Genomic DNA, 23,698 nt, shown 5'->3' on the forward strand with positions numbered 1-23,698 from the left:
AATTTTGACCATGGTGTTTTTTGTTTTTGTATGTAATGCTCTGCTTCTGAGCAAAATTATGTGTAATAAAGGTTTCCTAATAAATCTGATATGCTCATAGATGATGTGCTAAAATTTCATTGCTCTAGTAATTAGCAGTCAGGAAATATTCAAAAAATAATGAAATTTTCAAAGGTGGGCTAATAATTTTGTCCTTAACTGTATGGACAAAATTTTAAAATGGGCCATTCATTAAAGGTGCGCCTTATATATGGACAAAGTTTTAAAATGGGCCATTCATTGAAGGTGCGCCTTATAATCCGGTGTGCCTTATAGTGCGGAAAATACGGTAATCAAATGTCTTTTTAAAACAGCTGCCACTTAAAATTTCAAGTGTATGGCCTCAAATTATGTGTTCAGAATTGCTTCCTCGATGTGGAAAATGGATTTTAAATTCATTGATTTCTAAATCTAGATGTGTTTGATTTATTTTACATGCAGGCTGCCCTGCAATGTTTTTAAGTTCCACAAAACTGTTATATCAAATAAGAGAATTTATTTTTCACAAAATAGAACATTTGTAGAAAATTATCAAGATAAACAATTACATCATTTTTAGGATGAAACTTTAACGTAAAAGATTCTGCCTATTTTTGTCTTTGTGTTATTTATTTTGCTCATTTTATGTATTTTTTTCCATTAGGTGTGTTTGGCAAAGGTAAACAGCTGCAATGTTTTAGATGTGATACTGACTCAAGACCTCAGTCTCGGAGAAGGCCATGCAGTTCAATACGGAGACTCCTTGGAGGTGGCCTACAGAGGCTGGCTCTTGGAAAACCATACTATTGGACAGGTAATGTATTAAAGTCAAACAAAAATTTCTCTTCATTACTGGTGGGGTTGCATGAGCAAATATGAACAAATACTGAAGTTATTTTTTTTTTTTTCAGATGTTCGACTCCAATCAAAATAAAGACAAGTTGTTACGGCTGAAAATTGGAGCAGGAAAAGTAATTCAAGTAAGATAAAAACATGTTTTATCTAGGTTTTGCATCTGCAATTGAGTTAAAGTCTTTTTTAGAGGTGATAGATTTGAATTTGTTTGTTGTAGCAATGTCATAATGATCATACAGGGTCCGACATTATAGTGGACCGATGGCCCGAGGCCATCATGTGACTGTTGAGCCACCCAAAATATGCTGATGCTGGCTCAACCGGGCTACCAGTACGAATAAACGCAATAAAATATGTATATGTATATATATTATGTCTAATGTTAATTGTATTGAGTTTTATCAATTTAAATTGATCTTTGCTTTTTAACCCCGCTGTGCACATTCCCTCACCCCCACTTACTGACAAAGTTTGTGCTACGTCCTCGATGGCATTTTGGCCACTGAGTCTATATGTTTCTCTATTTCGTTCACAGGTAGGCCTACTTGTATATATTAAAAAAAAAATCTGTATTGTTTTGATTCACAATTTTTGTCAGACGATGGGTAGTGGAAGATCGGAGGGGACGGGTGGGAATAAGGAAGTTGGATAGGTGAGGGGAAGCCACGTGGTGAAGGGCCTTGATGGTGAGGAGGAGTATCTTGAATATGATGCGCTGTTTGATGGGGAGCCAGTGAAGAGAGTGGAGAATGGGAGTGATGTGTTCGCAGGACCAGGTGTGGGTAAGGAGGCGGGTAGCAGAGTTGTGGACTAGTTGAAGTCTATGGAGTGAGTGAGCAGTAATACCAGTGAGAAGGGAGTTGCAGTAGTCAAGCCGGGATGAGATGCAGGTATGGATGAGGAATTCAACGGCAGGGAGAGAGAGGCAGTGTCGGATTTTGGCGTTGTGGCGGAGGTGGAAATAGCAGGTCTTGACAACAGAGCTGACATGAAGGTGGAAGGACAGGGTAGGGTAAAAAATAACGCTGAGGTTGCGTGCCAGATGGGAGGGATTGATGGTTGAGGAGTCAATGGCGAGAGAGATGGGTCCAGTTATAGTGAGAAAGGATTTAGTGCCAATGAGGAGGAGCTCTGTTTTGTCACTGTTGAGTTTGAGGAAGTTGTGAGCCAGCCATGTTTTTATTGTAGAGATGCAGATTTCTAGGTGGGTGGGGGTTTCGGGTGGGTGCAGTGCGTATGTACATCTGGGTGTCATCAGCATAACAGTGGAAATCCAGGTTGAGTTTGCGGATGACATCACCAAGGGGGAAGAGGTAGCAGATGAATAGGAGGGGGCCAAGAACTGAGCCTTAGGGGACCCCCTGTGTGATTGGGGAGAGGAGGGATGTGTGACTGGAGAGAGAGACGAACTGGTGCCTGTTGGTGAGATATGAGGTGAGCCAGTCGAGTGCAATGCCCTCAAGACCTAGTTGGTGCAGCCTTTGAAGAAGGATGGAGTGATTCACAGTGTCAAAGGCTGCGCTAAGGTTGAGTAGTAGCAGGATGTTGAGGGCGCTGGAGTCTGCGGAGATGAAGAGATCATTGGTGACTTTGAGGAGCGGTTTCGGTGCTGTGTAGTGGGCGGAAACGGGACTGGAAGGGTTCATAGAGATGGGTGTGGAGTTGGACAGAGACAATGCGTTCTAAGGTTTTGGAAAGGAATGAAAGGTTGGAGATGGAACGGTAGTTGGAGAGGTTGACTGGGTCCAGGGTGGGCTTATTGAGGATAAGGGTGATGGCGGCAAGCTTATAAACAGTGGGAAAGTGACCAAGGGATAGAGACTGATTAAAAAGGGTGGTGAGGTGAGGAAGGAGGACAGACAGGCAGACCTTAATTAGGGTCACTGGAAGGGGATCAAGAGAGCAGGTGGTTGTCTTAGATGTGGTGATGATCGTCAGGTCTAAACACCACCAGACATTAATCCACATGCTGGAAACAAAGAGGAGAAGACAACCAGTATTTTTTTTGCTCGTGAGGAGAATTACGTAGAAGGCCCAGTTACAGTCCTCCACCAATTCTGAGCTCCTCTTCCGCTATCTCCTCTTTTTATTTTGGGTTGCCCTGGTTACAAGAGGCGTTGCTACACTAAAGGGAGGGGAGATTGTGGCTGTAGCAACGCTGATTAACTAGCTATCAATGTTGTGTGGTGCGAGGCCGATTCGTGACCCCAGGAATGCAGAGTCTGTTCTAAGGTGGTTGGCAGCCTCGTTCTCAGCTGCGATCTCCAAACCTGGATGCCGTGTCCCTGTAAAACAATGCTCTAGACTTTCTTGCTACGTTTCACCCAATAATAATAATGATGAGTAAATCATCAGATACCTCTCGTGCATACACTCCAACAAACGTTAAGTAGATGTGAGATAACTTGCATGAAGTCTACTTAACCAAACATTGAGTAAATATGGGATAACTTAAAAACTGTCCCGGTCAACAACAATTCATAGATAGAAACTACAAGGTATAATAGAGAAAGAACTTCTCTTTAGCTAGACTAGGAACAAAGGTGTTCTGTTCATCACTAGTGAGGGCCTCTCACAGATAAGACAAGGAAGGGAGTATAAGAACTCCCTAAAGCCTGGCAGGTATGTTGGCCTTGACCAACTGGTTCAGGCCGGCCAGCGTTTCTACAAAACTAATTATTCTAACAATGATGTCCAGGATGTGGGAGGAGGTCAATGATGTAGACGACGAAGGGCCCCACGTACTACCTGCATCAGTAGCGGTATTGTTTGTAAATGACACAGAGGATGTAGAGTTTGAAGGATTTGATGATTTGGAGTGACACAGGTTTGACAAACTTGTTATTTATGTTAGTTATTAGTAGTTTCACATTGTCGAGGGAGGCCGTGAAAGCAGCGGGGGGGGGGGGGGATTGTCATTGTTGGCTCATTGAGCTTGTTTTGTTGAATAAAGAGCCGGTTACCAAACCCATGTCTTGCCTGGTACTTTGGTAACGCTACAATATAGTTATACACGTAGATCTGTGGAATAATTGGTGCCGCAACTGACGACGAGTCTGACGTCAGCAGCGCACGTAGTTCCGGAGTAAACAGCTGTTTTTTTTTTTTTTTTTTTTTTTTAAGTGAAACAGGATGAAGATTCCGATGGATTTAATGATTTTGAGTGACACGGATGGTTCAATAAAATTGTTGTTTATATAACATTTATTTGATATATCTAGGCTGATGTCAGCGGCGCATGTAGTTCCGGAGTCAACAGATGTGTTTTTTTTTTGTTTTTTGTTTTTTTGTGACACAGAAGACGAAGATTCTGATGGATTTAATGATTTGGAGTGACACGGATGGTTCGATAAAATTATTGTTGGTATTACATTTATTTGATATATCTAGTCTGACGTCCGTGGTGCACGTAGTTCCGGAGTCAACCGCTGTTTTTTTTTTTTTTTTTTTTAAGTGACGCAGAAGACGAAGATTCGAATGGATTTAATGATTTGGAGTGACACGGATGGTTCGATAAAATTGTTGTTTATACTATTGTTAGTTGATATATAGTTTATATATTGTTATATGGGCCTGTGGAATAATTTGAACTGCAACTGACAACGACGAGTCCGACGTCAGCGGCGCGCCACACACACGGCGTTGTTTACAGAAAGGATGAAGAATTCGATCGATGGATTTAATGATTTGGAGTGACACAGATGGTTTGATAAACGTGTTATTCATGTAATAGTTATTTGAATAACTGAATGTTACATCAGACCCATTCTCAGCTCCTCGTTTGTGTTTGTCACGTTAGCATACCGTATCGTTTAGCCTGTTGTTGCTGGTTTGTCTGTTCTTGGTGTTGGATTTTGTCAAATACATTTCCCCCAAAAGTGCAATTTATAATTCAGTGCGATTTATGTTTTTTTTTCCTTTATTGTGCATTTTATGCCTGGTGCAACTTATAATCCGGTGCGACTTACAGTCCGAAAAATACGGTACATCTTTTCCTTTTTTATCATGCATTTTATGGCTGGTGCGACTTGTACCCTGGAGCGATTTATAGTCCAGAAAATCCGGTAGTTTTGCATACTCTCAGTACAATTGTAAGAAGGTGGGGGCTGTTGGTCTTCTTGTCCTCTTTTGGATTGGTGCTTATCTTCTGGACAGCGTTGATTCCTGCAAACGCCCCTCGAACCACCTCTTGCAACATTAGTGATTACAAGAACCCTTTTTGTTAGTCCCTGGAAGCTTCATGCTTTCTCCTCTCCTAATTATGAACTCAATGTTGATGCCTAATAAGGTTCGCTCCCAAAATGATCAGCGCTACAGTTGCTTGCTGCCCATTCACCACTCTTTTCTCATGCAGATTGTCCTATGTCTAACAATGTTTAAGAATCTCTAATGCAAGAAATTGAACAGTTTCACTAGTGTTTAAAGATTATTCATAACGAAAGTGCAGAACTCTTATTCATGTGCCAAAATTTAATACGCCTGAACCTCGATTTTTGACGCTTCGATTCCACGCGACTTTCTGTCTAACACGGCTTGGTCATGGACCCCAATTTTCTTTGTCGTAAATACATTTTCAAGTAGTATTTTAAATGGATGATATAAAGACCGTACTAAGTTAAATGACTTGCGCAAATGATTTGATGAATTTCCGTGATCAATTTAAAGGCATTTGATAATAAGAAGTCGGTCTGTTTGGTCTTTATGACTTCTTTATTACAGTGTTACGGATCGGTAGGATTGTATTTGATTCGGAAAGGCAGAAGTCCGTGGAAGCCCCTCATCCACACAGTCACAAGTCAAAGAGCATGGCCGGACACAGTAGTAGAATAAGTGGCTGCTTCATTGTTTCTTCCATCCAATTCACTGTTGGGTCTAAATACGATTAGACATTAAATCACTCGCTGGAATGAAGAGGAGAAGACAACCAGAACAGGTTTACTCGCGAGGAGAACGATAGAGAAAGCAATCTCAGTTACAACCTCCATCAGTTCTGAGTCCTTCCTTCACGTGCCCCTCTTTTTAATGTTATGGTTGCCCTGGTTACAGAGGTGTTGCTACACTAAAGGGAGGGGGAATTGTGTCTGTAGCAACGCTGATTAGCAAAAGAATGTAGTGTGGTGTGAATTAGCACTTTGTTGTTGGCTCTTGAACCCCCGCAGAGGCCGTCCCCAGCCGTCTTCCCTCACAGTTGGCTGACTCCTTCTCGACTGTGGTCAAATACCCTGAAGCACGTTGATTGCCGCTTTGCTGTGAAACAAATGCAACTAGACCTTTGCTAACTTTGTCTACTTGGTAATTAACACATAATAATAATAATAAGTAACTTGTCCTAAACACTTCAACACACATTAAGCAAACGTGAGGTAACCGGTATGCAGTTCCTTAAACAAACATTGAGTAAATATGGGATAACTTTTATGCAACTACTTCTAACTGTATGTAACCTTTAACAAAGAAAAACAGGTCTAATAAACTACACGCTATGAACCAAACCTACCGCTAAATGAAAAGGAATGAAGTTCCTGTGAATCAAACAAAGAACATGTCACCTATGCAAATAAGCCCTGCTCATTGTTAGTGAAGGCCTCTTACGGGAACGAAAACACACAGACAACATAAGGACAGGAAGGATACAAATGGCTGACAGGGATCAAAAGACATCCCTATCACTAAAAAGGAAGAACCTAGATAAAAGGAAAGATAAACTCGTAAAGTCGAGGCCTCCAGGTCTGGCAGGCCAAAGCTTCACTTAAAATTATTCCAACATTCACATAGCATCAAAATGACTTACTCAACCCGCCTGATATTGTCATCTGCATATTGCTTCTCTTAAAATAAAATGTCAACAGACTTCATTGTGTGTGGAGAATTCACAGTGACGACCGGCAAACTGACCTCTTCGGCTGCCCAACAACATGGCTGACCTAAATTAACGTAACAAAGAACCCCTTCGGCTGCCTAATAACATGCTTTTATAAAAAAAAACAAGATTTTCTATACAGCGCGCTTTCGGGGTTAACGCAAGTCCCAAATTCTGGATCCCAAAGTCCACGTGTGCGTGCGTATGTACATAAATATAGTAATCTGTCGCTTCACCTTATGTGGTGTCACTATTTCGCTTTATAAGGAATTACCGTATTTTCATTATTCTATTATTATTATTTTATTAGTCTTAGATTTTCTTTATAATGTGCGGCGTGCCCTATCATGCAGTGCTCCCTATGTTTGTTGTTGTTGTAAGGCGGACGTATTGAAGAGCGCCATGAGAAAGTTAGAGGGAGAATTGTGGGCGTGGATTTGCAGTATGAATGAATTTAAATTTGGTCTGCACCACAGTTTTGTTTCTTTTTTTTTGCGGGAGCTTGAAGCAATGTATAAGGTACCATCTATTAAAGGGGAGATGTTAGAGGGAATGGAAAACCCCCCGCCCCCACATACAATGGTATACCCCAGCGGCACTGCTGTGTTGTTACGTCATGACGCACGGGCGTCGGTTCAATACAGTCACACACTTGAGCACTCGCTGTCGTCCTCTGTCTCATTCTTATCTATACATATACACACAAACATATGTAAGGAGACCAGGTGGTTTTTTCCACGTATTACCATCGCTGTTGATCTGTGACTCTATGCGTGCCTATCTCACAGCCGATGTGAAAAAACATGTGAAGTAAATGAACGCCGAGCTTGCTAACATGGTAACATGTTGCTGGCACTGTTGTTCGAGCTTTTGTAAAAGCCGGCATCATATCCGAGGAGCCACACGGCACGGAGAGTGACTCTGACAGTGAAGAAAGTGAACCTGGCATGTCAGTTGGAGATTTAGCGCTGCTGTTCAATTCGGAAACAGAGGATGAGAACTTCGATGGGTTTAATTGATGACCATTACCGGTAATAAAAATGTGAATACCAAACTCAGTTTTGCTCCAGCTTCATTTTTAAATGCGCACACTTGTATGCTTGTGTGTGTGTGTGTGGTTGTTGTTGCCATCAGAACGTTTACGGGGGAAGTGTGGGCGTGGATTTGCTGTGTGTGCGCGTGTGCTGTCGTCACAGCCGATGTGAAAAAACAATTGAAGCAATGAACGCCGAGCTTGCTGTCATTCCGGGAGGCACGACAAAGGAACTCCAACCGCTGGACATCGGTGTGAACCGACCGTTCAAAGTAAACATGTAAAACAAGTGAAGTTAACGTGTCTGCTGGCACCGTGTGTGTGGGTGTGGGTGTTGTTGTAAGGCGGACGTAGTTGAGAGCGCCATGACGACGTTAAAGGGCTTAATGTAGGCGTAGATTGTATACAGCAGTGTTTCCCAACCTTTTTTCAATCACGGCACACCTTTTCATTGGAAAAAATCTCGCGGCACACCGCCAACAAAAATCTGTTAAGCTCCTATATTAAAATCAGTTATATTACAACGAAACACGTACAGTCCTATTCCTATATATGTATGGAGAGTCGAATAATTTAATAGAAATAAATACTAAATATTCTTTAAATTGTATTCCTTTTTTTAAATAAAAGTTAAAAAGGTTTTAGACGGTGTAAGAAATAAACTATTTAAAGTGATTGTGATTAAAATAAAAGAATCAACGTGATTTTGTTTACTGTTTTAGACTAGGTCTATAAACATTGCAACAATAAGAACAAAGTCACTTTTAAAGACGCTCTGCTGTTCTGACAGCAGCTGAGTGGCTATCACAGTCGAGGAATCTCGACTTGACTGCTTATTTTACGTATGTGAAAAATAACCAATCCAGGTTCTCCGGTTGAACTGCATGCTCTGATTTCCATTGGACCACAAACGCACCACAACCGTCATAGTGTCTGTCACTGTTAGCAAAAGCACACAGCAACACACACATAAACTGAATATGTGCCGATGCAATACAATCAGATCGACACAATATGAAATCTCAAGATTCTCCACACATGCACGATTAGCAAGTGGCTGACCAGGCCTTGCGCGAACTGACCAGTGGTTTGGCGATTACAATGCGCTCCGTAATTAATATTGGACAATCCCACGGCACAGCTGAACGTCTTTCACGGCACACCAGTGTGCCGCGGCACAGTGGTTGGGAAACACTGGTATACAGGACTGTTTCAGAAAATTATAATATTGTGATAAAGTTCTTTATTTTCTGTAATACAATTAAAAAAACAAAAATGTCATTCATTCTGGATTCATTACAAATCAACTGAAATATCGCAAGCCCTTTTGTATTTTAATATTGCTGATTATGGCATACAGCTTAAGAAAACTCAAATATCTTATCTCAAAATATTAGAATATCGTGAAAAAGTATACGAGTAGGGTATTCAACTAATCACTTGAATCGTCTAATTAACTCGAATCATCTGCAAGGGTTTCCTGAGCCTTGAAAAATACTCAGCTTGGTTCAGTACCGTATTTTTCGGACTATAAGTCGCGTTTTTTTTTTCATAGTTTGGGTGGGGGGGGGGCGACTTATACTGAGGAGCTACTTATATGTGAATTTTTTCATAAATTTTCAAAAATTAAAAAAAAGTGAAACTGCAATAAAAAAAAAAACGCGAAGCAAGGAATTACTGTAACTTGAATTTCAAGTGACGTCAGCAGCGCGGCGCGGCGGTTGTTTACATAAAGGACAAAGATTCGATCACGGGATGACAAAGATGACGAAGGGCCCCACGTACTGCCGGCATCATTAGCGGCTTTGTAAGTGACCCGGAGGACGAAGAGTTTGAAGGATTTAAGGATTTGGAGTGACACAGAAGGTTTGAAAAACTATTATGGCTTTTACGCACGCCCGGTCGTACTCTACGGAGAGGTCTTTCACCTCCGTGGATGGAAGTCGGGGGCCGGCGCTTGGCCGGGTGGCTGCCCGGGGACAGTGGATGGGGCTCAGACATGGCTTTTACGCACGCCCGGTCCTACTCTACGGAGCTCTCTTTCACCTCCGTGGATGGAAGTCGGGGGCTGGTGCTCGGCCGAGTGGCTGTCCGGGGACGGTGGATGGCGCTCGGACATGGCTTTTACGCATGCCCGGTCCTATTCTATGGAGCTCTCTTCCAACTCCGTGGCTGAAGTGCCACCTCCGGGGATGGAAGTCCACGCCGCCACACGCCTGGAAGTCCACGCCGGTGCTTGGGTCCTTGTACTTTGTTAACGCTACAATATAGTTATATACTAGATCTGTGGAATAATGACGACGCTGACGTCAGGGCGCACGCGCGGCGTTGTTGACAAAGGACGAGGAATTTGATCGATGGATTTAATGACTTGGAGTGACACAGATGGTTTGATAATATTATTGCTTATATAATAGTTATTTGATATATAATTTATATATCGTTATATGGGCCTGTGGAATATTTTGAAGTGCAAGCGCACCCATTGTTGACATAAAGGATGATCGATGGATTTAATGAATTGGAGTGACACAGATGGTTTTATAAACGTGTTATTTATATAATAGTTATTTGAATAACTGAATGTTACGTCAGGCCCGTTCTCAGCTCTTTGTTTCTGTTTATGTCACATTAGCATACCTATCGTTTAGCCTGTTGTTGCTCGTTCTTGGTGTTGGATTTTGTCCAGTAAATTTCCCCCATAATGCGACTTATACTCCGGAGCGACTTATATATGTTTTTTTTCACGTTATTGTGCATTTTATGGCTAGTGCAACCTATATTCTGGAGCGACTTTTAGTCCGAAAAATACGGTAAACTAAATCACAAGTATGGGGAAGGCTGCTGATCCGACTGCTGTCCAGAGGACCATCACTGAGACCCTCCATCAGGAGGGTAAGACACAAAAAGAAATTTTTCCAGGGGCAAGCTGTTCACAGAGTGCAGTTTCAAAGCACATCCACAAAACGTTTGTTGGAAGGGGGAAATGTGGCAGGAAACACTGCACAACCAAGAGAGATGACCGCAGCCTTAACAGCATTGCGAAGAAGAGTCACTTCCAGAATTTGGGGGAGGTTAAAAGACAGTGGACTGAAGCTGGAGTCCAGGTATCAAAAGCCACTGTTCACAGACGTGTCCGGGAAATGGGCTACAATAGCCGTATTCCCATGGTCAAGCCATTTCTGAACTCAAGACAACGGAAGAAGCGTCTGACTTGGGCTATGGAAAAAAAGCACTGAACAGTTGTAGAGTGGTCCAAAGTCCTCTTTTCAGACGAAAGCAAGTTTTGTATTTCATTTGGAAGTCAAGGCGCCAGAGTCTGGAGAAAGGCTGGAGAGGAGCAAAATCCAAGTTGCTTGAAATCCAGTGTGAAGTTCCCAAAGTCAGCGATGGTTTGGGGAGCCATGTCAGCTGTCGGTGTTGGTCCACTGTGTTTCATCAAGTCCAGAGTAAATGCAGATTTAAGAGCACTACATGCTTCCGTCTGCTGAAAAGCTCTATGGAGATGACGATTTCATTTTCCAGCATGATCTGGCACCTGCCCATAGTGGCAAAACCACCAGTAAATGGTGTACTGACCATGGCATTACTGTCCTCGATTGGCCTGCCAATTCCCCTGACCTGAACCCCATAGAGAATTTGTGGGGTATATTGAAGAAGAAGCTGAAAGACACCAGACCCAACAATGCAAATGAGCTAAAGGCCGCTATTGAAGCATCCTGGGCATCCATAACACCTCAGCAATGCCACAGGCTGATTGCCTCCATGCCACGCCGCATTGGTTGCAGTTCTCTGTGCAAAAGGATTCCCAACTAAGTACTGAGTGCATTAATGGACATTTTCAAATGTTTGATTTTGTCTTGCTGTTATAAATCTTTTTTTTTTACTTGGTCTGAGGAAATATTCTAATATTTTGAGATGGGATTTTTGAGTTTTCTTAAGCTGTAAGCCATAATCATTAAAATTAAAATAATTAAAGGCTTGCAATATTTCAGTTGATTTGTAATGTATCCAGAATGTATGACATTTTTGTTTTTTTATTTGCATTACAGAAAATAAAGAACTTTATCACAATATTAAAATTTTCTGAGACAGTCCTGTATATAAAACTCACGCACTATGAGCCGTTGCGCCCTATGTATGTGTAAAACACAGTCATGGCACACAACTGAGACTGCGCCTTTTATTTCAGTGCGCCTTTTGAACGTGAAAATACGATAATGGGAAAAATAATTTGCGGACCAGTTGGCTAATGCTGCGTTCCTGCACTCTGTTTTTGCTGCAGTTTAAATTTTTGAATGGCAAATTTGAGCAACACACTGAATTTCCGAACAGTGTGGGGGGAACCGTTGCTGCTCCCAGCTTATTTTTTAACGCACCATTGGTTTTTGGGACTTGCTCACATGATGTGAAAAGCATTTCTGTCGTATTTTTCTTTGAGATGTCCAACATGGCGCCCCCATACGTTTGATTAATTATTACTAGGTTTAACTCGAGAATTAGTCAAGGCAAATGGCGATTGCACTGATTAGCATGTCTGCCTCACAGTTAGGAGCGTGTGCGTTCGATTCCACCTCCGGCACTCCCTGTGTGGAGTTTGCATGTTCTCTCCGTGCACGTGTGGGTGTTCTCCGGGCACTCTGGTTTCCTCGCACACCCCAAAAACATGCTTGGTAGGCTGATTGAGCACTCCAAATTGCCCCTGAGCGTGAGTGCGAGTGCGGATGGTCGTTTGTCCCTATTTGCCCTTAGATTGGCGTGCAACCGGTTAAGGGTGCCCCCCCACCTACTGCCTGATGACTGCTGGGATAGGCTCCAGCACGCTCGCGACCCCCGTGGGGACAAGCAGTATAGAAAATGGTTGGATGGATTAGTTAAGTAGAACAAAAACGATGCATCCGCTTTCCAGTTTTAAAGGTAATGTGTAACAGCGCTCCAGGCTCTAGTGGTTGAAATGCGGTAATGCGCTCCCGGCTTAAATGGGTTAAAAGAATAAACTTGGTGTTAAGAAATGGCCAATAAGTGCAGCATGCACATAGAATTTCTTTTGTCTCACTTGAAACCATTTGTTTATGTTGTTGTGTGAGTAGGGATGGGAGAAAGGGGTGCTCGGGATGAAGAAGGCTGGCTGTCGTCTAATTGTTGTCCCTCCGAGCCTTGCTTATGGTTCACAAAGCGTCCCTGATTGTGTCCCAGCCAACAGCACTCTAATTTTTGAAGCAGCAATAAGACGGGTGAGCACCTATGCATTTTGCTGCTAATCCATATAAATTTGCTTTTACGGTATTCTACCACATAAGACTTTTTCTACAAAGCAGTAACTTTGTTTAGAGATACATATGTTACCCTGATTATTTTAAACACACCAGTAGCACTGATCTGTTTTTCTTGTCATCAGGGCATTTGATTTCATTTTTTTTTTTTATGTGCCCTAGGTGAAAGTCTCCAAGGACTGTGGGTCAGATCAGACCAGTGCGAGTTCAAGAGATTCTGGTACTCTCTCCCCTACTCATAGTGTTGATAATCTGATATTAGAGCCACCAGTACAAACGGCTGCATTGGACTCAGGCAAACTAGGGTAAGCCTCTTTAAAAAATAGGTGATACGATTTTCTATCAAAGTGTTTTTTCATTGGGATTTCTCCCCTAGGGAGACACCTCTGCGTGCAAAGTCAGATTCCCTGAGTGAACAGCTCACTGTAAGTAATGCCTGAATGATATTTTCTGAAGTAACTTGACATTATACCTGTCAACATATCAGGTTTTTTGTAGCCATTCCAAGATGTGAATTGTTTTTCCAAATTCAGACTACAGATGCCACGAAGGCCAAGCTGATCTCACGAATGGCAAAGATGGGCCAGCCCATGTTACCCTTTCTAACATGTCAGCCTGAATCGAGCGACTCTGAATTGGAGGTGAGCGTCAAGATATATGTTGTGCACATTGTTTTGTAACAAGAACCACATACAGTGGGTGAGCAGTGGGTTTGGGCAGCTTTGTTAATTTTTATAATTGTCCTTTTAAAATCATTGATACTGTCAATCGTGCACTTATCTGATGTAAGTGACCGGCTCTCCGTTTAAAGGGTAAAATTCTGTACTTTAGCCCCTCTGCAGTAACGCAGTCTGTAGGGGAGACGAGAATTGATTTAAGCCGGTACGGAAAGAAGATTCGTTCCGAGTCTAACCGCTGTTCAGGTAACTAATCTATTGTTAGATTAATTCTGTCATTTTCGGACGCCAGTCCCGCTGAAATCAAAGAAACCCGTGGGTTGAGTAACTACTTTGTCTCCTCAATCGCGGCCGTTTCAGTTGCTCTCCTTTCCTATTAAGATTGTTGCTTTTGTTATCTGCTCGGAATAGTTTAGCTGTTTTTGTTAAGACCGCGGGAACTCGTTTATTTTCACTAGCGTACACTCACACTAGCTGATCTTAAATTAACGGTTTCGAACCAGATTCTGACACTCCCTGATGTCAAGGATTAAAGCTGTCTTCATTTAAAAAAGAACTGAACGGTTTAAAGTATGACTATGATAGAGAAACAAAAGAGCATAAAAGATCAAAATAATCATTAATCAAAATGAGATGATTATAAAGTAGAAATTTAATGAATAAGTAAGAAAGAGAATTACAAGTTTCAATATTTCGAACAACTAACAATAATTTCCACTCACCATTCTCAGTAGAGCAAAAATTATTTAGTCTTGAAGTTCTCTCGATTGAAAACTTAAAAATATAGTAAAAAAGGGTGAAGCTAGAGGTCTCTAAATGCTGTTTGGTGGAAAAGTCGAGTGATCAGTTCTCCTTGTTCCAAAATCCGAATTCTGTTTAAAAGAACAGGCTGGCCTAAAGAATGGCGATGACGACGCCTTAAAAATGGCTCCTCTCTCCTGCACCAAGGTCTGCATCTCCTAGCCTGTCTTTGAGCTTAAAATTTGACTAAGTCCAATTTGAAGATAGTATAAATTTATCTTAACGGACCTTGGGTTAATCTCAGAAAGAATGAAATCTATCTTTGTCTAATCGCCGTTCTCGACACACGGCAGTAGCCGCAGGGGCCATACCCCTGACGGGGAAAGCCCACCGGGCGAGAGAGAATCAGAATCAGAATCAGAAAACCTTTATTGTCATTCTACATAGTACAATGAAATTGGAGACCTCCATCCAGTGCATGAGGTAGATACGAGTAACATAGTCAAGTAATCGACTAATAGAAAAGTAGATGAATAATCGGAAACAGTAGTGCGGACAAAGTGCAGTAGTAGTGCAGGAGGAAAGTGTCATCAGTGTCGGCTGGAGTTGAGGGCGGCTATGGCTTGGGGAAAGAAACTGTTTTTGAGTCTGTTTGTCCTGGTTTTCATTTGCCTGTAGCGTCTTCCAGAGGGCAAGAGCGCTGCTCTTTGTCCGAACGAACCTTTTATGCCAGTCCAGTTCGTGGGTAATATGCCTGCTTGGTCACATACCAGTTTTTTTCCATGATGTCATACATTGGCCTCAGATGACCCAAATGCTTCCAGAATAGACTGCACCTGCATCTCGGCTGGTCTCAACCGGATTCAACCAGATGAGGTGACCATGTTCTCACGGAAGTAACAATTTTCTCAGGGATGCTTCATCCTGTTTCCCACTCCCAAATCTTGTCAACTGTCCATCAACGTGACATTTGCAAATGTTTTTTTTCTGACTTGTGTTCCGTCAAACAGCATTTTGTTTAGGCTTCAACTGGATGAACGTGACCGAGGTCACGCTCATATGTGGGATCTCAGTCTTCCACCGCTTAGTATCACCATTAACCCTTTCCGCCTCCTTGTCTTCACTCACATTTATACATTCATGTGTAAATGGAACATCAATATTACATACATGTTTGATACTGATCAAACATCGTGACAATAATAACACTTTCACAATAGTCAATTTAACACATAATCATAACTATGATCGTAGATTTCCTTAGTTAGCAGGTTAAAACACTCAAGCATCTTCAAAACGTATTTTGACAAGCTGGTGACCTCTAGGTCAAGCTCAAGCGCGGGATTGCAGTCTTCCACCCACGGTATCACTGTCAGCCCCTTGTCCTTACTCAACTCTTAATACATTCATGTGTAAATGAAACATCAGCGCTATGATGCTGCTCAAGTTGCTACTAACTATACAGTATTGCAAAGCAGAATAAAATAAAGTATATTGCAGCTTACTCTAACTGTGATTAACATGTCTCATTCTCATTAGCTAACGATGAGCATGGGCTTCCCTAGTTAGCAAATTAAAATATTCAAGCAGTTTCAAAGTATATCATAGCAAAACAAAATAACATAACATAATCCAAAATTGTGTGTTGCTGTGCTTCAGAACAAGTCTTCATCTAATCGATGACTTTTTAAACTATTAATTTACTATGTTAGGTCAATCTGACTTTGGCACCATCTTCTGGTGAAATTTGGAACGGGAATGGCTGTTTACTGGTTCAACCAACAAATTCCCCTTTACCAATTTAACAATAGTTAATTTGGAAAAACTAACTTTTAAGTAACCCCTACTCAGGCCCCCTTCTTCAGGTCTTCCATGTCAAGCTTTGAAATTTGGAATTTCATCTTAGCCAATTCGTCTGGGCCAAATCCAATACACACTCATGCACCATCTTTTACCTTCCTATCCACCATGTAACTCGACAATACTTTCAATTAAAAAAAAACAGTTAAATATATCATATAGATGACAAACACAGTGATGTTTGAGAAGTGAAATTAAGTTTGTATGATTTACACAAGTTGTTGGTTAAACAGAATTAGGCATGTGTATAAATTTGTGCACCCAAAAAAAAAAGGACGCATAACTCAATATTTAGTAGATTCTTCTTTGGCAGAAATAACAACCTCTAAAGCACAGGTGTCAAACTCAAGGCCCGGGGGCCAGATATGGCTCGCCACATCATTTTATGTGGCCCGCGAAGACAAATTGTGCATCAAATTCGTGTGTCATTACTAGAATTGCAAATTGTCTTCACTTTTAATAATATATATATTTTTAAATATAGTTTATACTCGTCTGAGTTGAAAACGAGTTATTTCTCAGTTTGTTTTGTAACTTTTACTGAATATAAAATGAGGTGTTCATACATTTATTTGGGTTGACAGTCATAATGGCCCTCCGAAAGAAGCTATGACTACAATGCGGCCCGTGAAAAAAATGAGTTTGACACCCCTGCTCTAAGGGCTTCCTATATCTTCTAATTAGATTCTGGACTGTGGCTGAAGGTATTTTAGACCATTCCTCTTTACAAAACATAGTAGATTTTGAGTAGTGTTTAGGGTCATTGTCTTGTTGAAAGATCTTGCCCCGATGCGGCTTAAGTTTTGTCACAGATTCCTGGACATTGATCTCCAGAATCTGCTGATATTGATTGGAATCCATACATCCCTCAACTGTCAAAAGATTCTCAGTCTCTGTACTGCTTCCACAGCATGATGGAACCACTACCAAACTTTACTGTAGGTTGCAGGTGTTTTTCTTGGAGTCCTGTGTTCTTTTTCCTTTTCATAAAGCCCTTTGTTATGCCCAAATAACTCAGTTTCACCAGTCCACACCACCTATTTCAAAATGAAGCTGCTTTGTCCAAATGTGCTTTAGCATACCTTAAGTGTTTGTTTGTGATGTAGGCGGAGAAAAGGCTTCCTCTGCATCACTCTCTCTTACAGCATCTCCTTGTGTAAAGTGCGCTGAACAGTTGACCGATGCGCAATGACTCCATCAGCAGTCAGATGATGTTGTCGGTCTTTGGTGCTGGTCTGTGGGTTTACTCTGACATTTCTCAACATCCTTCGCTTCTGTTTATTTGAGGTTTTTCTTGGTCTGCCACTTTGAGCCGTGACTTGAACTGTGCCTGTTGTCTTCAAATTCCTCACACTGTTTCTCACAGTGGAGAATGAAAGCTGAAATCTCTGATAGCTTTCTTTATCCTTCCCCTAAACCAGTGGTTCTTAACCTTGGTGGAGGTGCCGAACCCCACCAGTTCCATAGGCGCATTCATCGAACATCTCTTTAATGAGTAATAAAATATTTTTTTTCAAATTCAGGACATAGATGTTTTTTACTGGCACACAAAATGAGCCGTGCATGAACAGCACCTTGTTCAAAGAACAGCACCTTGTTCAAAGAACAAAACCAACACAATGCATGAACTCACAACAAATTACATCCCTGGAAATCAATGTGACTTCGACTGTTGCCTTTGCAAGACTAGTTCAGATATGCGTTATCACGAATATATAAATCAGGTGTGTTCGGACGTCTGCAGTGGAGGCTCATCCGAACCCCTGAGACTGACTCACCGAACCCCTAGGGTTCTGTTGAACCCAAGTTAAGAACCACTGCCCTAAACCATGATGGTGAGCAATCATTGTTTCTGTAAGTTGTTTTGAGACTCCCATGTTGCTACTCTTCAGAGATGCAAAGAGGAGAAAAACTTCCAATTGCCCACCTTAAATACCCTATTTATATATTATTAACAGATTTTTTTTTATCCAAACAATCAATGATTTATGAAGGAAAATTATGAAAATTAACAAGGCTGCCCAAAATTCCGCATTCCAATGTAGTCAGGTGAAACAGTCCAGAAACACTTGGTATTTTAGATTATGTGACTTTTAACGTAGGCATGTAAGTACCACCAAAAGAGTTAGATTTTTCTCTGTATGCTTCGTTTTCGCATCTGTAAACAGAACACATCTACAAACAGAACATATTTGATATGTGTACAAAGAAACAAATATTCTACCAACTGTAATACTTGGACTAGGCAAAGGTTATGTTCTGGGGATACCCATTCCATCAAAATCAACACTCATTCCGTACTGCTGCTACTTTGTACATTCAAGCTTTCATGACTCCACTGCAACTGTATGTATAACCTGTATACTATTGCAAATAATACTCCATCCATCCATCCATCCATCCATCCATCCATCCATCCATCCATCCATCCATCCATCCATCCATCCATCCATCCATCCATCCATCCATCCATCCATCCATCCATCCATCCATCCATCCATCCATCCATCCATCCATCCATCCATCCATCCATCCATCCATCCATCAGACCCCACCCACCCTCCCTTCCTCCCTCCCTCTACCGCTTATCCGAGGTCAGGTCACGGGGACAGTAGCTTTAGGAGGGACGTCCAGACTTCCCTTCCCCCAGCCACTTTGCCCAGCTCATCCCGGGGGATCCCAAGGCGTTCCCAGGGCGAGTTGAGATATATAGTCTCTCGAGTGCGTCCTTGGTTGTCCCCAGGGTCTCCTGCCGGTGGGACATGTCCAGAACACTTCCCTGGGAAGGCGTCCAGGAGGCATCCTAATGAGATTCCCGAGCCACCTCATCTGGCTCCTCTCAGCGTGGAGGAGCAGTGGCTCGACTGACAGTCCCTCATGGATGACCGAGCTTCTCACCCTATCTCTAAGGGAAAACCCGGATACCCTGCAGAGTAAACTCATTTCGGCCGCTTGTATCCGAGATCTTGTTCTTTCGATCACGAGCCAAAGCTCGTGACCATAGGTAAGGGTAGAAGCGTAGATCGACCAGTAAATCGAGAGCTTCGCCTTTCGGCTCAGCCCCCTCTTCACCGCAACAAACTGGTACAAAGTCCGCATCACAGCAGACCAATCCGCCTGCTGATCTCACGCTACATCCTGCCCTCGCTCGTGAACAAGACCCCAAGATACTTGAAATCCTCCACCTGGGGCAGGTTCTCATCCCCGACCTGGCGAGGGCATTCCACCCTTTTCCGACTGAGGACCACGGACTCGGATTTGGAGGTGCTGACCCTCATCCCGACCGCATCACACTCAGCTGTGTCAAACAAATGACACAAGCTTCGTCGACCCATGTCCAGTGAAAATATTCTGGTCCACCGGGTGTACAACCCCGCTTGGCCAATTTTACTAGATTTAGGGCCCTTCCGGTCTGAATCCCGTTCGGTGTTTTTCTTATGATGACCGCACCTTTGTGTGCGGCCATGCGCACGAAGGCCGGGATTGTTCTGTAGTCCGTTGCCATATGTTTTCTTTGAATTACTTCTTGGCTTGAATTGGGTCAGCCGATAACGGCTTCAGCTGTTCAACTCCTTGGATGCCTTTCTTCCTCAGACGTACTGTGTTTTTATCCAACACTTCACTAACGATGTCCGAGCAGTCGTACTTGGCCTTCACTGCTGTGTTGCTGTTCAGGTCCCTCGACTTGATCCACACCTTCTGTCCAACGCTGAACTGGCACTTCTCTTTATTCTGGGACGAGCCGTCTTGGGTTCTGCCCACTTCCTGGGACACAAAGAGTCGTTGATTGAGTTCTTTGGACGGGGAGGGCCGGCTGCTCCTACTCCTCCCGTTCAGGTCTGCAACCAAATCAAGTAGTTTAGTACTCCACTCTTTCCCGTTTGCATTTTTTCCCAACTAGGTTTTGACTAGACCAATAGTTCTCTCTGCCACCCCGTTTGCTTGTGGCGTGTAAGGGGGCGAATAGACTCTGACTATTCCCCACCTACGACACCACTCGTCCACCTGGGCGTTTTTGAAATGAGCTCCATTGTCTGTTCTCAACTCTTTTGGGATTCCTAGCCACATGCACCCGTCTTCTAGTGTCTTGATCACACTGTTTGCATTGGCTTTTCTTACTGCTTTCAGCCCGACGTGTCCTGACATCGAGTCAACCAGCACAACAAGGTATTTCTCACCCTGTGCGCCACTTATTCCCATGGGGCCAGCTACGTCCATACAAACCGAGCCCCTCGGCACAGTACTCCTGATCGTCAATCCGTCCGTGCGTCGTCCTCTTCGCCCTGCGTTGTATTTGTTGCACGGATTACAATCCCGCAGAACTGCACGAATCATTCGGTCAGGGACCCAGAGTTCCAGCTTTTCTAACTTTTTTCGCGTAGGCAGTGGACCCGCGTGGCCTAGTGCTTCATGCACTGCCGACACGACTTGCCTCACGCTCTCATCTGGGACCACTTTTCCGCGAGGGGTCTTGTCCCATTTTTCTGCTCCTACAACTATTATTCTTCTTTCCTGGACGTATCGATCAACTTCGTTATTCCCTCTCCAATGAGCTTCTTCTTTCACATGAGATTTCTGGTGAACCACATCCAGACTCAAATTCAGCCGTAACTCGGCTATTTTCTTCCACACTTCATAGTGGGCCACTTGTTTCCCTTTTGCGCCCTCAAAGCCATTTTCTTCCCAAATGGCTAGATCGAATTTGAGAGCTTGCGCGGAATAATAACTGTCAGTTATAAGCCTTACGCGTCCAGCGTGATTTTTTTCCGCTTCTAACAGTCCTTCCAGCACTGCCGTGGCCTCTCCTGCTTGCGCGCTGCCGGGTGTCTTACCTTTGCGGCGGCAACGCTCCACTCCATTTTGCTTCAGAATAAAACCCCAGTGGGCATTCTGCTCTCCTTCCTTTTTTGACCCATCGGTGTAAAGAGTCCAGTCATAGGGCTTTTCCTCGTCCATACTCTTTTTGAGTATTGGCTTCTTTGTGGAGGTTGTAGTTGGTCCAATTTCTAAGTCGGGGTCTAGTAGGATGTCTTCCCATCTGCCCCATCGGATGTTGGTCGCTTTAGTGCTCTCGATCGTAGACTTCCTTAGAAAACGATGCACGTTACTTCCGGTTTGGACTTTGATACCTTGTCCCTGGGCCAGGTCTTTCAAATTACTCCAGTACTTTGCTAACACTGCAAGTTCTTTCTCCTCCTGGGGGAATTTTTTCTCGACGCTGGAGAGGGTGTAGGTCCACAAGGCCACCAAACCAGCACCTTCGTTGCTGACCGACATCATTGCATCATTTTCTTCGCAATGCACCTTTGCGACCAGTCTTGCTGTTAAACTTTGTGGCTCGAGCCGCACGGCTTCTCGGACGGCTTGTTTCAAGTTATTCAAGTTCTGATTGTCACTGTCTGACCACTGCCACTTAGCTGGTTTCTGGCCCTCCGGAGTCTTCAAGCGGCTGTACAGTGGCCTTGCATGCCTCTGATAGTGAGGAACATGATCCCGCACATAATTGCACAGTCCAAGTATTCGTTGCAACTCTGTCTCTGATCTCGGAGGCGAGATCTGTTCGATTTTTTGTCGAAATCCTTCTGAGATGCCTAAGTTCTCAGTCACTTGGAATCCCAAGTAATCCACTTGGAATCGAGCTAGTGGGCATTTCTTAAGATTCAGCTTGAGGCCGGCAGCGGAGACTCGTTCCACCACTTTCTGCAGCAAGTCCAAATGTTCCTCCTCTTCGTCATTTGAAACAAACACATCATCAATATACACCGTAACATCCAAACCACTCAGGACTTGTAAGACCGCTGATTGAAACACATTTGGGGAATTTTTGTATCCTTGTGGCAATCTTTGCCACATGTACGATTTCCCCCTGTGTGTGAATGCTGTTTTTCCCTGTGATGTTTTGGCCAGTCGTAGTGAAAAGAATACATTTGCTAAATCAATGCATGATTTGTATTTTTTCACTCTCAGAGTCTTTAGGGATGCCTGGGGATTTCTGAGGCTTGCTCGATTAGCCACCGTCCGGCGGTTAAGAGCTTTAAAGTTGATAACTGGCCTCCATTCTCCTCCGGACGCCTCTGTTTTTTTCACTGCCTGAATTGGGCTGTTGGTCACAGGACTTGGTTCTTCCCGAATGATGTCAAGCTGTAGAAGTTCCTTCACCATGGTTTCCATTTCAGCCACTGCCTCGGGATTCAAGGGATATTGTCTTACTGGTGGATGTACTCCTCCTTCAATTGTGTGGATGTATTTTAATCCAAGGTCCCCACAGTCGTTCTTCAAATGCGCCACAGCTGCCTTCTCCAATATAGCGGTCAGTTTCTGCTTCCCATCTGGAGACAGGTCGCTGTTTTGGACCAATTGGATTTTGACGGACTCCACATCCACAGGTTTGTACCACTCATTTAGTGGCATGGTTTTTGTTGGACTTAATCGGACCGTACTTGCTTTTATTTTCTCCAATCTTGATTTTACTGGCTGACGCTGGTGTGCTGGCTTTTTCAGATCCTCTGCGCCCTTTGATGTCAGTAAATTGTGGGGCCCTTTGACCCAAACAATTCTTTTCCAGACTCCAATCGGCATACTGGTCACTGATCCATCTGCCACCATAACAGTGAGGTGTCCTATTACTTTCAAGGCTTTGCGGGTCATCGACACCTCAGCTCCGGTGTCTACCAAATAGGGAGCTCCTTCGACATTAGCGTAGAGATTGTTTTCTGTACACGCCTGTCAGGGTGACCCGCGCCTCTTCTTCACTTATTTTCTGGGCCCAGCAGGGGCCGCAACCTTGCGCCTCTCTGCCAGGGCCTTTCTTTCTTCTGGTGACATTTTGTCATACACGTCTTTCGCCACATAGCCAGTTGAATTCACTTTACTATATAGTGGTTTGGGTTTATCCTGGGTGTTTTGTCTCTGATTATCATTAGATTGTTGCCCTTTCCCATAAGTTGGCCGTGGTGGTGGTTTCCGCCCTGCTTGTGTCTCCTCTGTGCGAGCGCGAGTGCTGCCCGATGGATTCGGCTTTTGTCTCTCCATGTACCGTAATTTCCGGACTATAAGTTGCGGTCTTTTTCATAGTTTGGGTGGGGGGGCGACTTATACTCAGGAGCGACTTATATATGTTTTTTTTTCACAAATTTTTACTTGATCATTAAGACATCACTTACAAGTATAGTTGACCACTTCCCATGTTATTTTTAGTATAGTTGATCACTTCACATGCTTTTATATCTTTATCTTGAACATATTCAAAACATAAAAAAATAGAGAAAACATCAAATAAAGCAATTAACACTTTAAAGCACCATATCCAAGTCCACTGTCTGCTGTATGTACACTTGCTCCATTTTTGCTCCTATTATATTTATTATTATTATTTATTATT

At 43.0% G+C, this 23,698-nt stretch overlaps 1 protein-coding gene across 6 annotated transcripts in view; it reads left to right on the forward strand.

Annotated features, from left to right (window-relative positions):
- The window catches only part of fkbp15b (FKBP prolyl isomerase family member 15b), a 109,374-nt gene that overhangs the window by 19,760 nt on the left and 65,916 nt on the right, over positions 1-23,698 (forward strand). For all 6 annotated transcript variants that reach the window (XM_088377482.1, XM_088377481.1, XM_088377477.1 and 3 more), the window contains exons 7-12: positions 683-832; positions 930-998; positions 12,857-13,000; positions 13,202-13,344; positions 13,416-13,464; positions 13,573-13,680. In XM_088377482.1, coding sequence (XP_088233608.1) covers positions 683-832; positions 930-998; positions 12,857-13,000; positions 13,202-13,344; positions 13,416-13,464; positions 13,573-13,680 — 663 coding nt within the window. The remainder of the gene's footprint in view (positions 1-682; positions 833-929; positions 999-12,856; positions 13,001-13,201; positions 13,345-13,415; positions 13,465-13,572; positions 13,681-23,698) is intronic.

Source organism: Syngnathus floridae, chromosome 5 (assembly GCF_059516105.1).
Source record: "Syngnathus floridae isolate MCC-2025c chromosome 5, RoL_Sflo_1.0, whole genome shotgun sequence".
Taxonomy (NCBI): Eukaryota; Metazoa; Chordata; class Actinopteri; order Syngnathiformes; family Syngnathidae; genus Syngnathus; species Syngnathus floridae.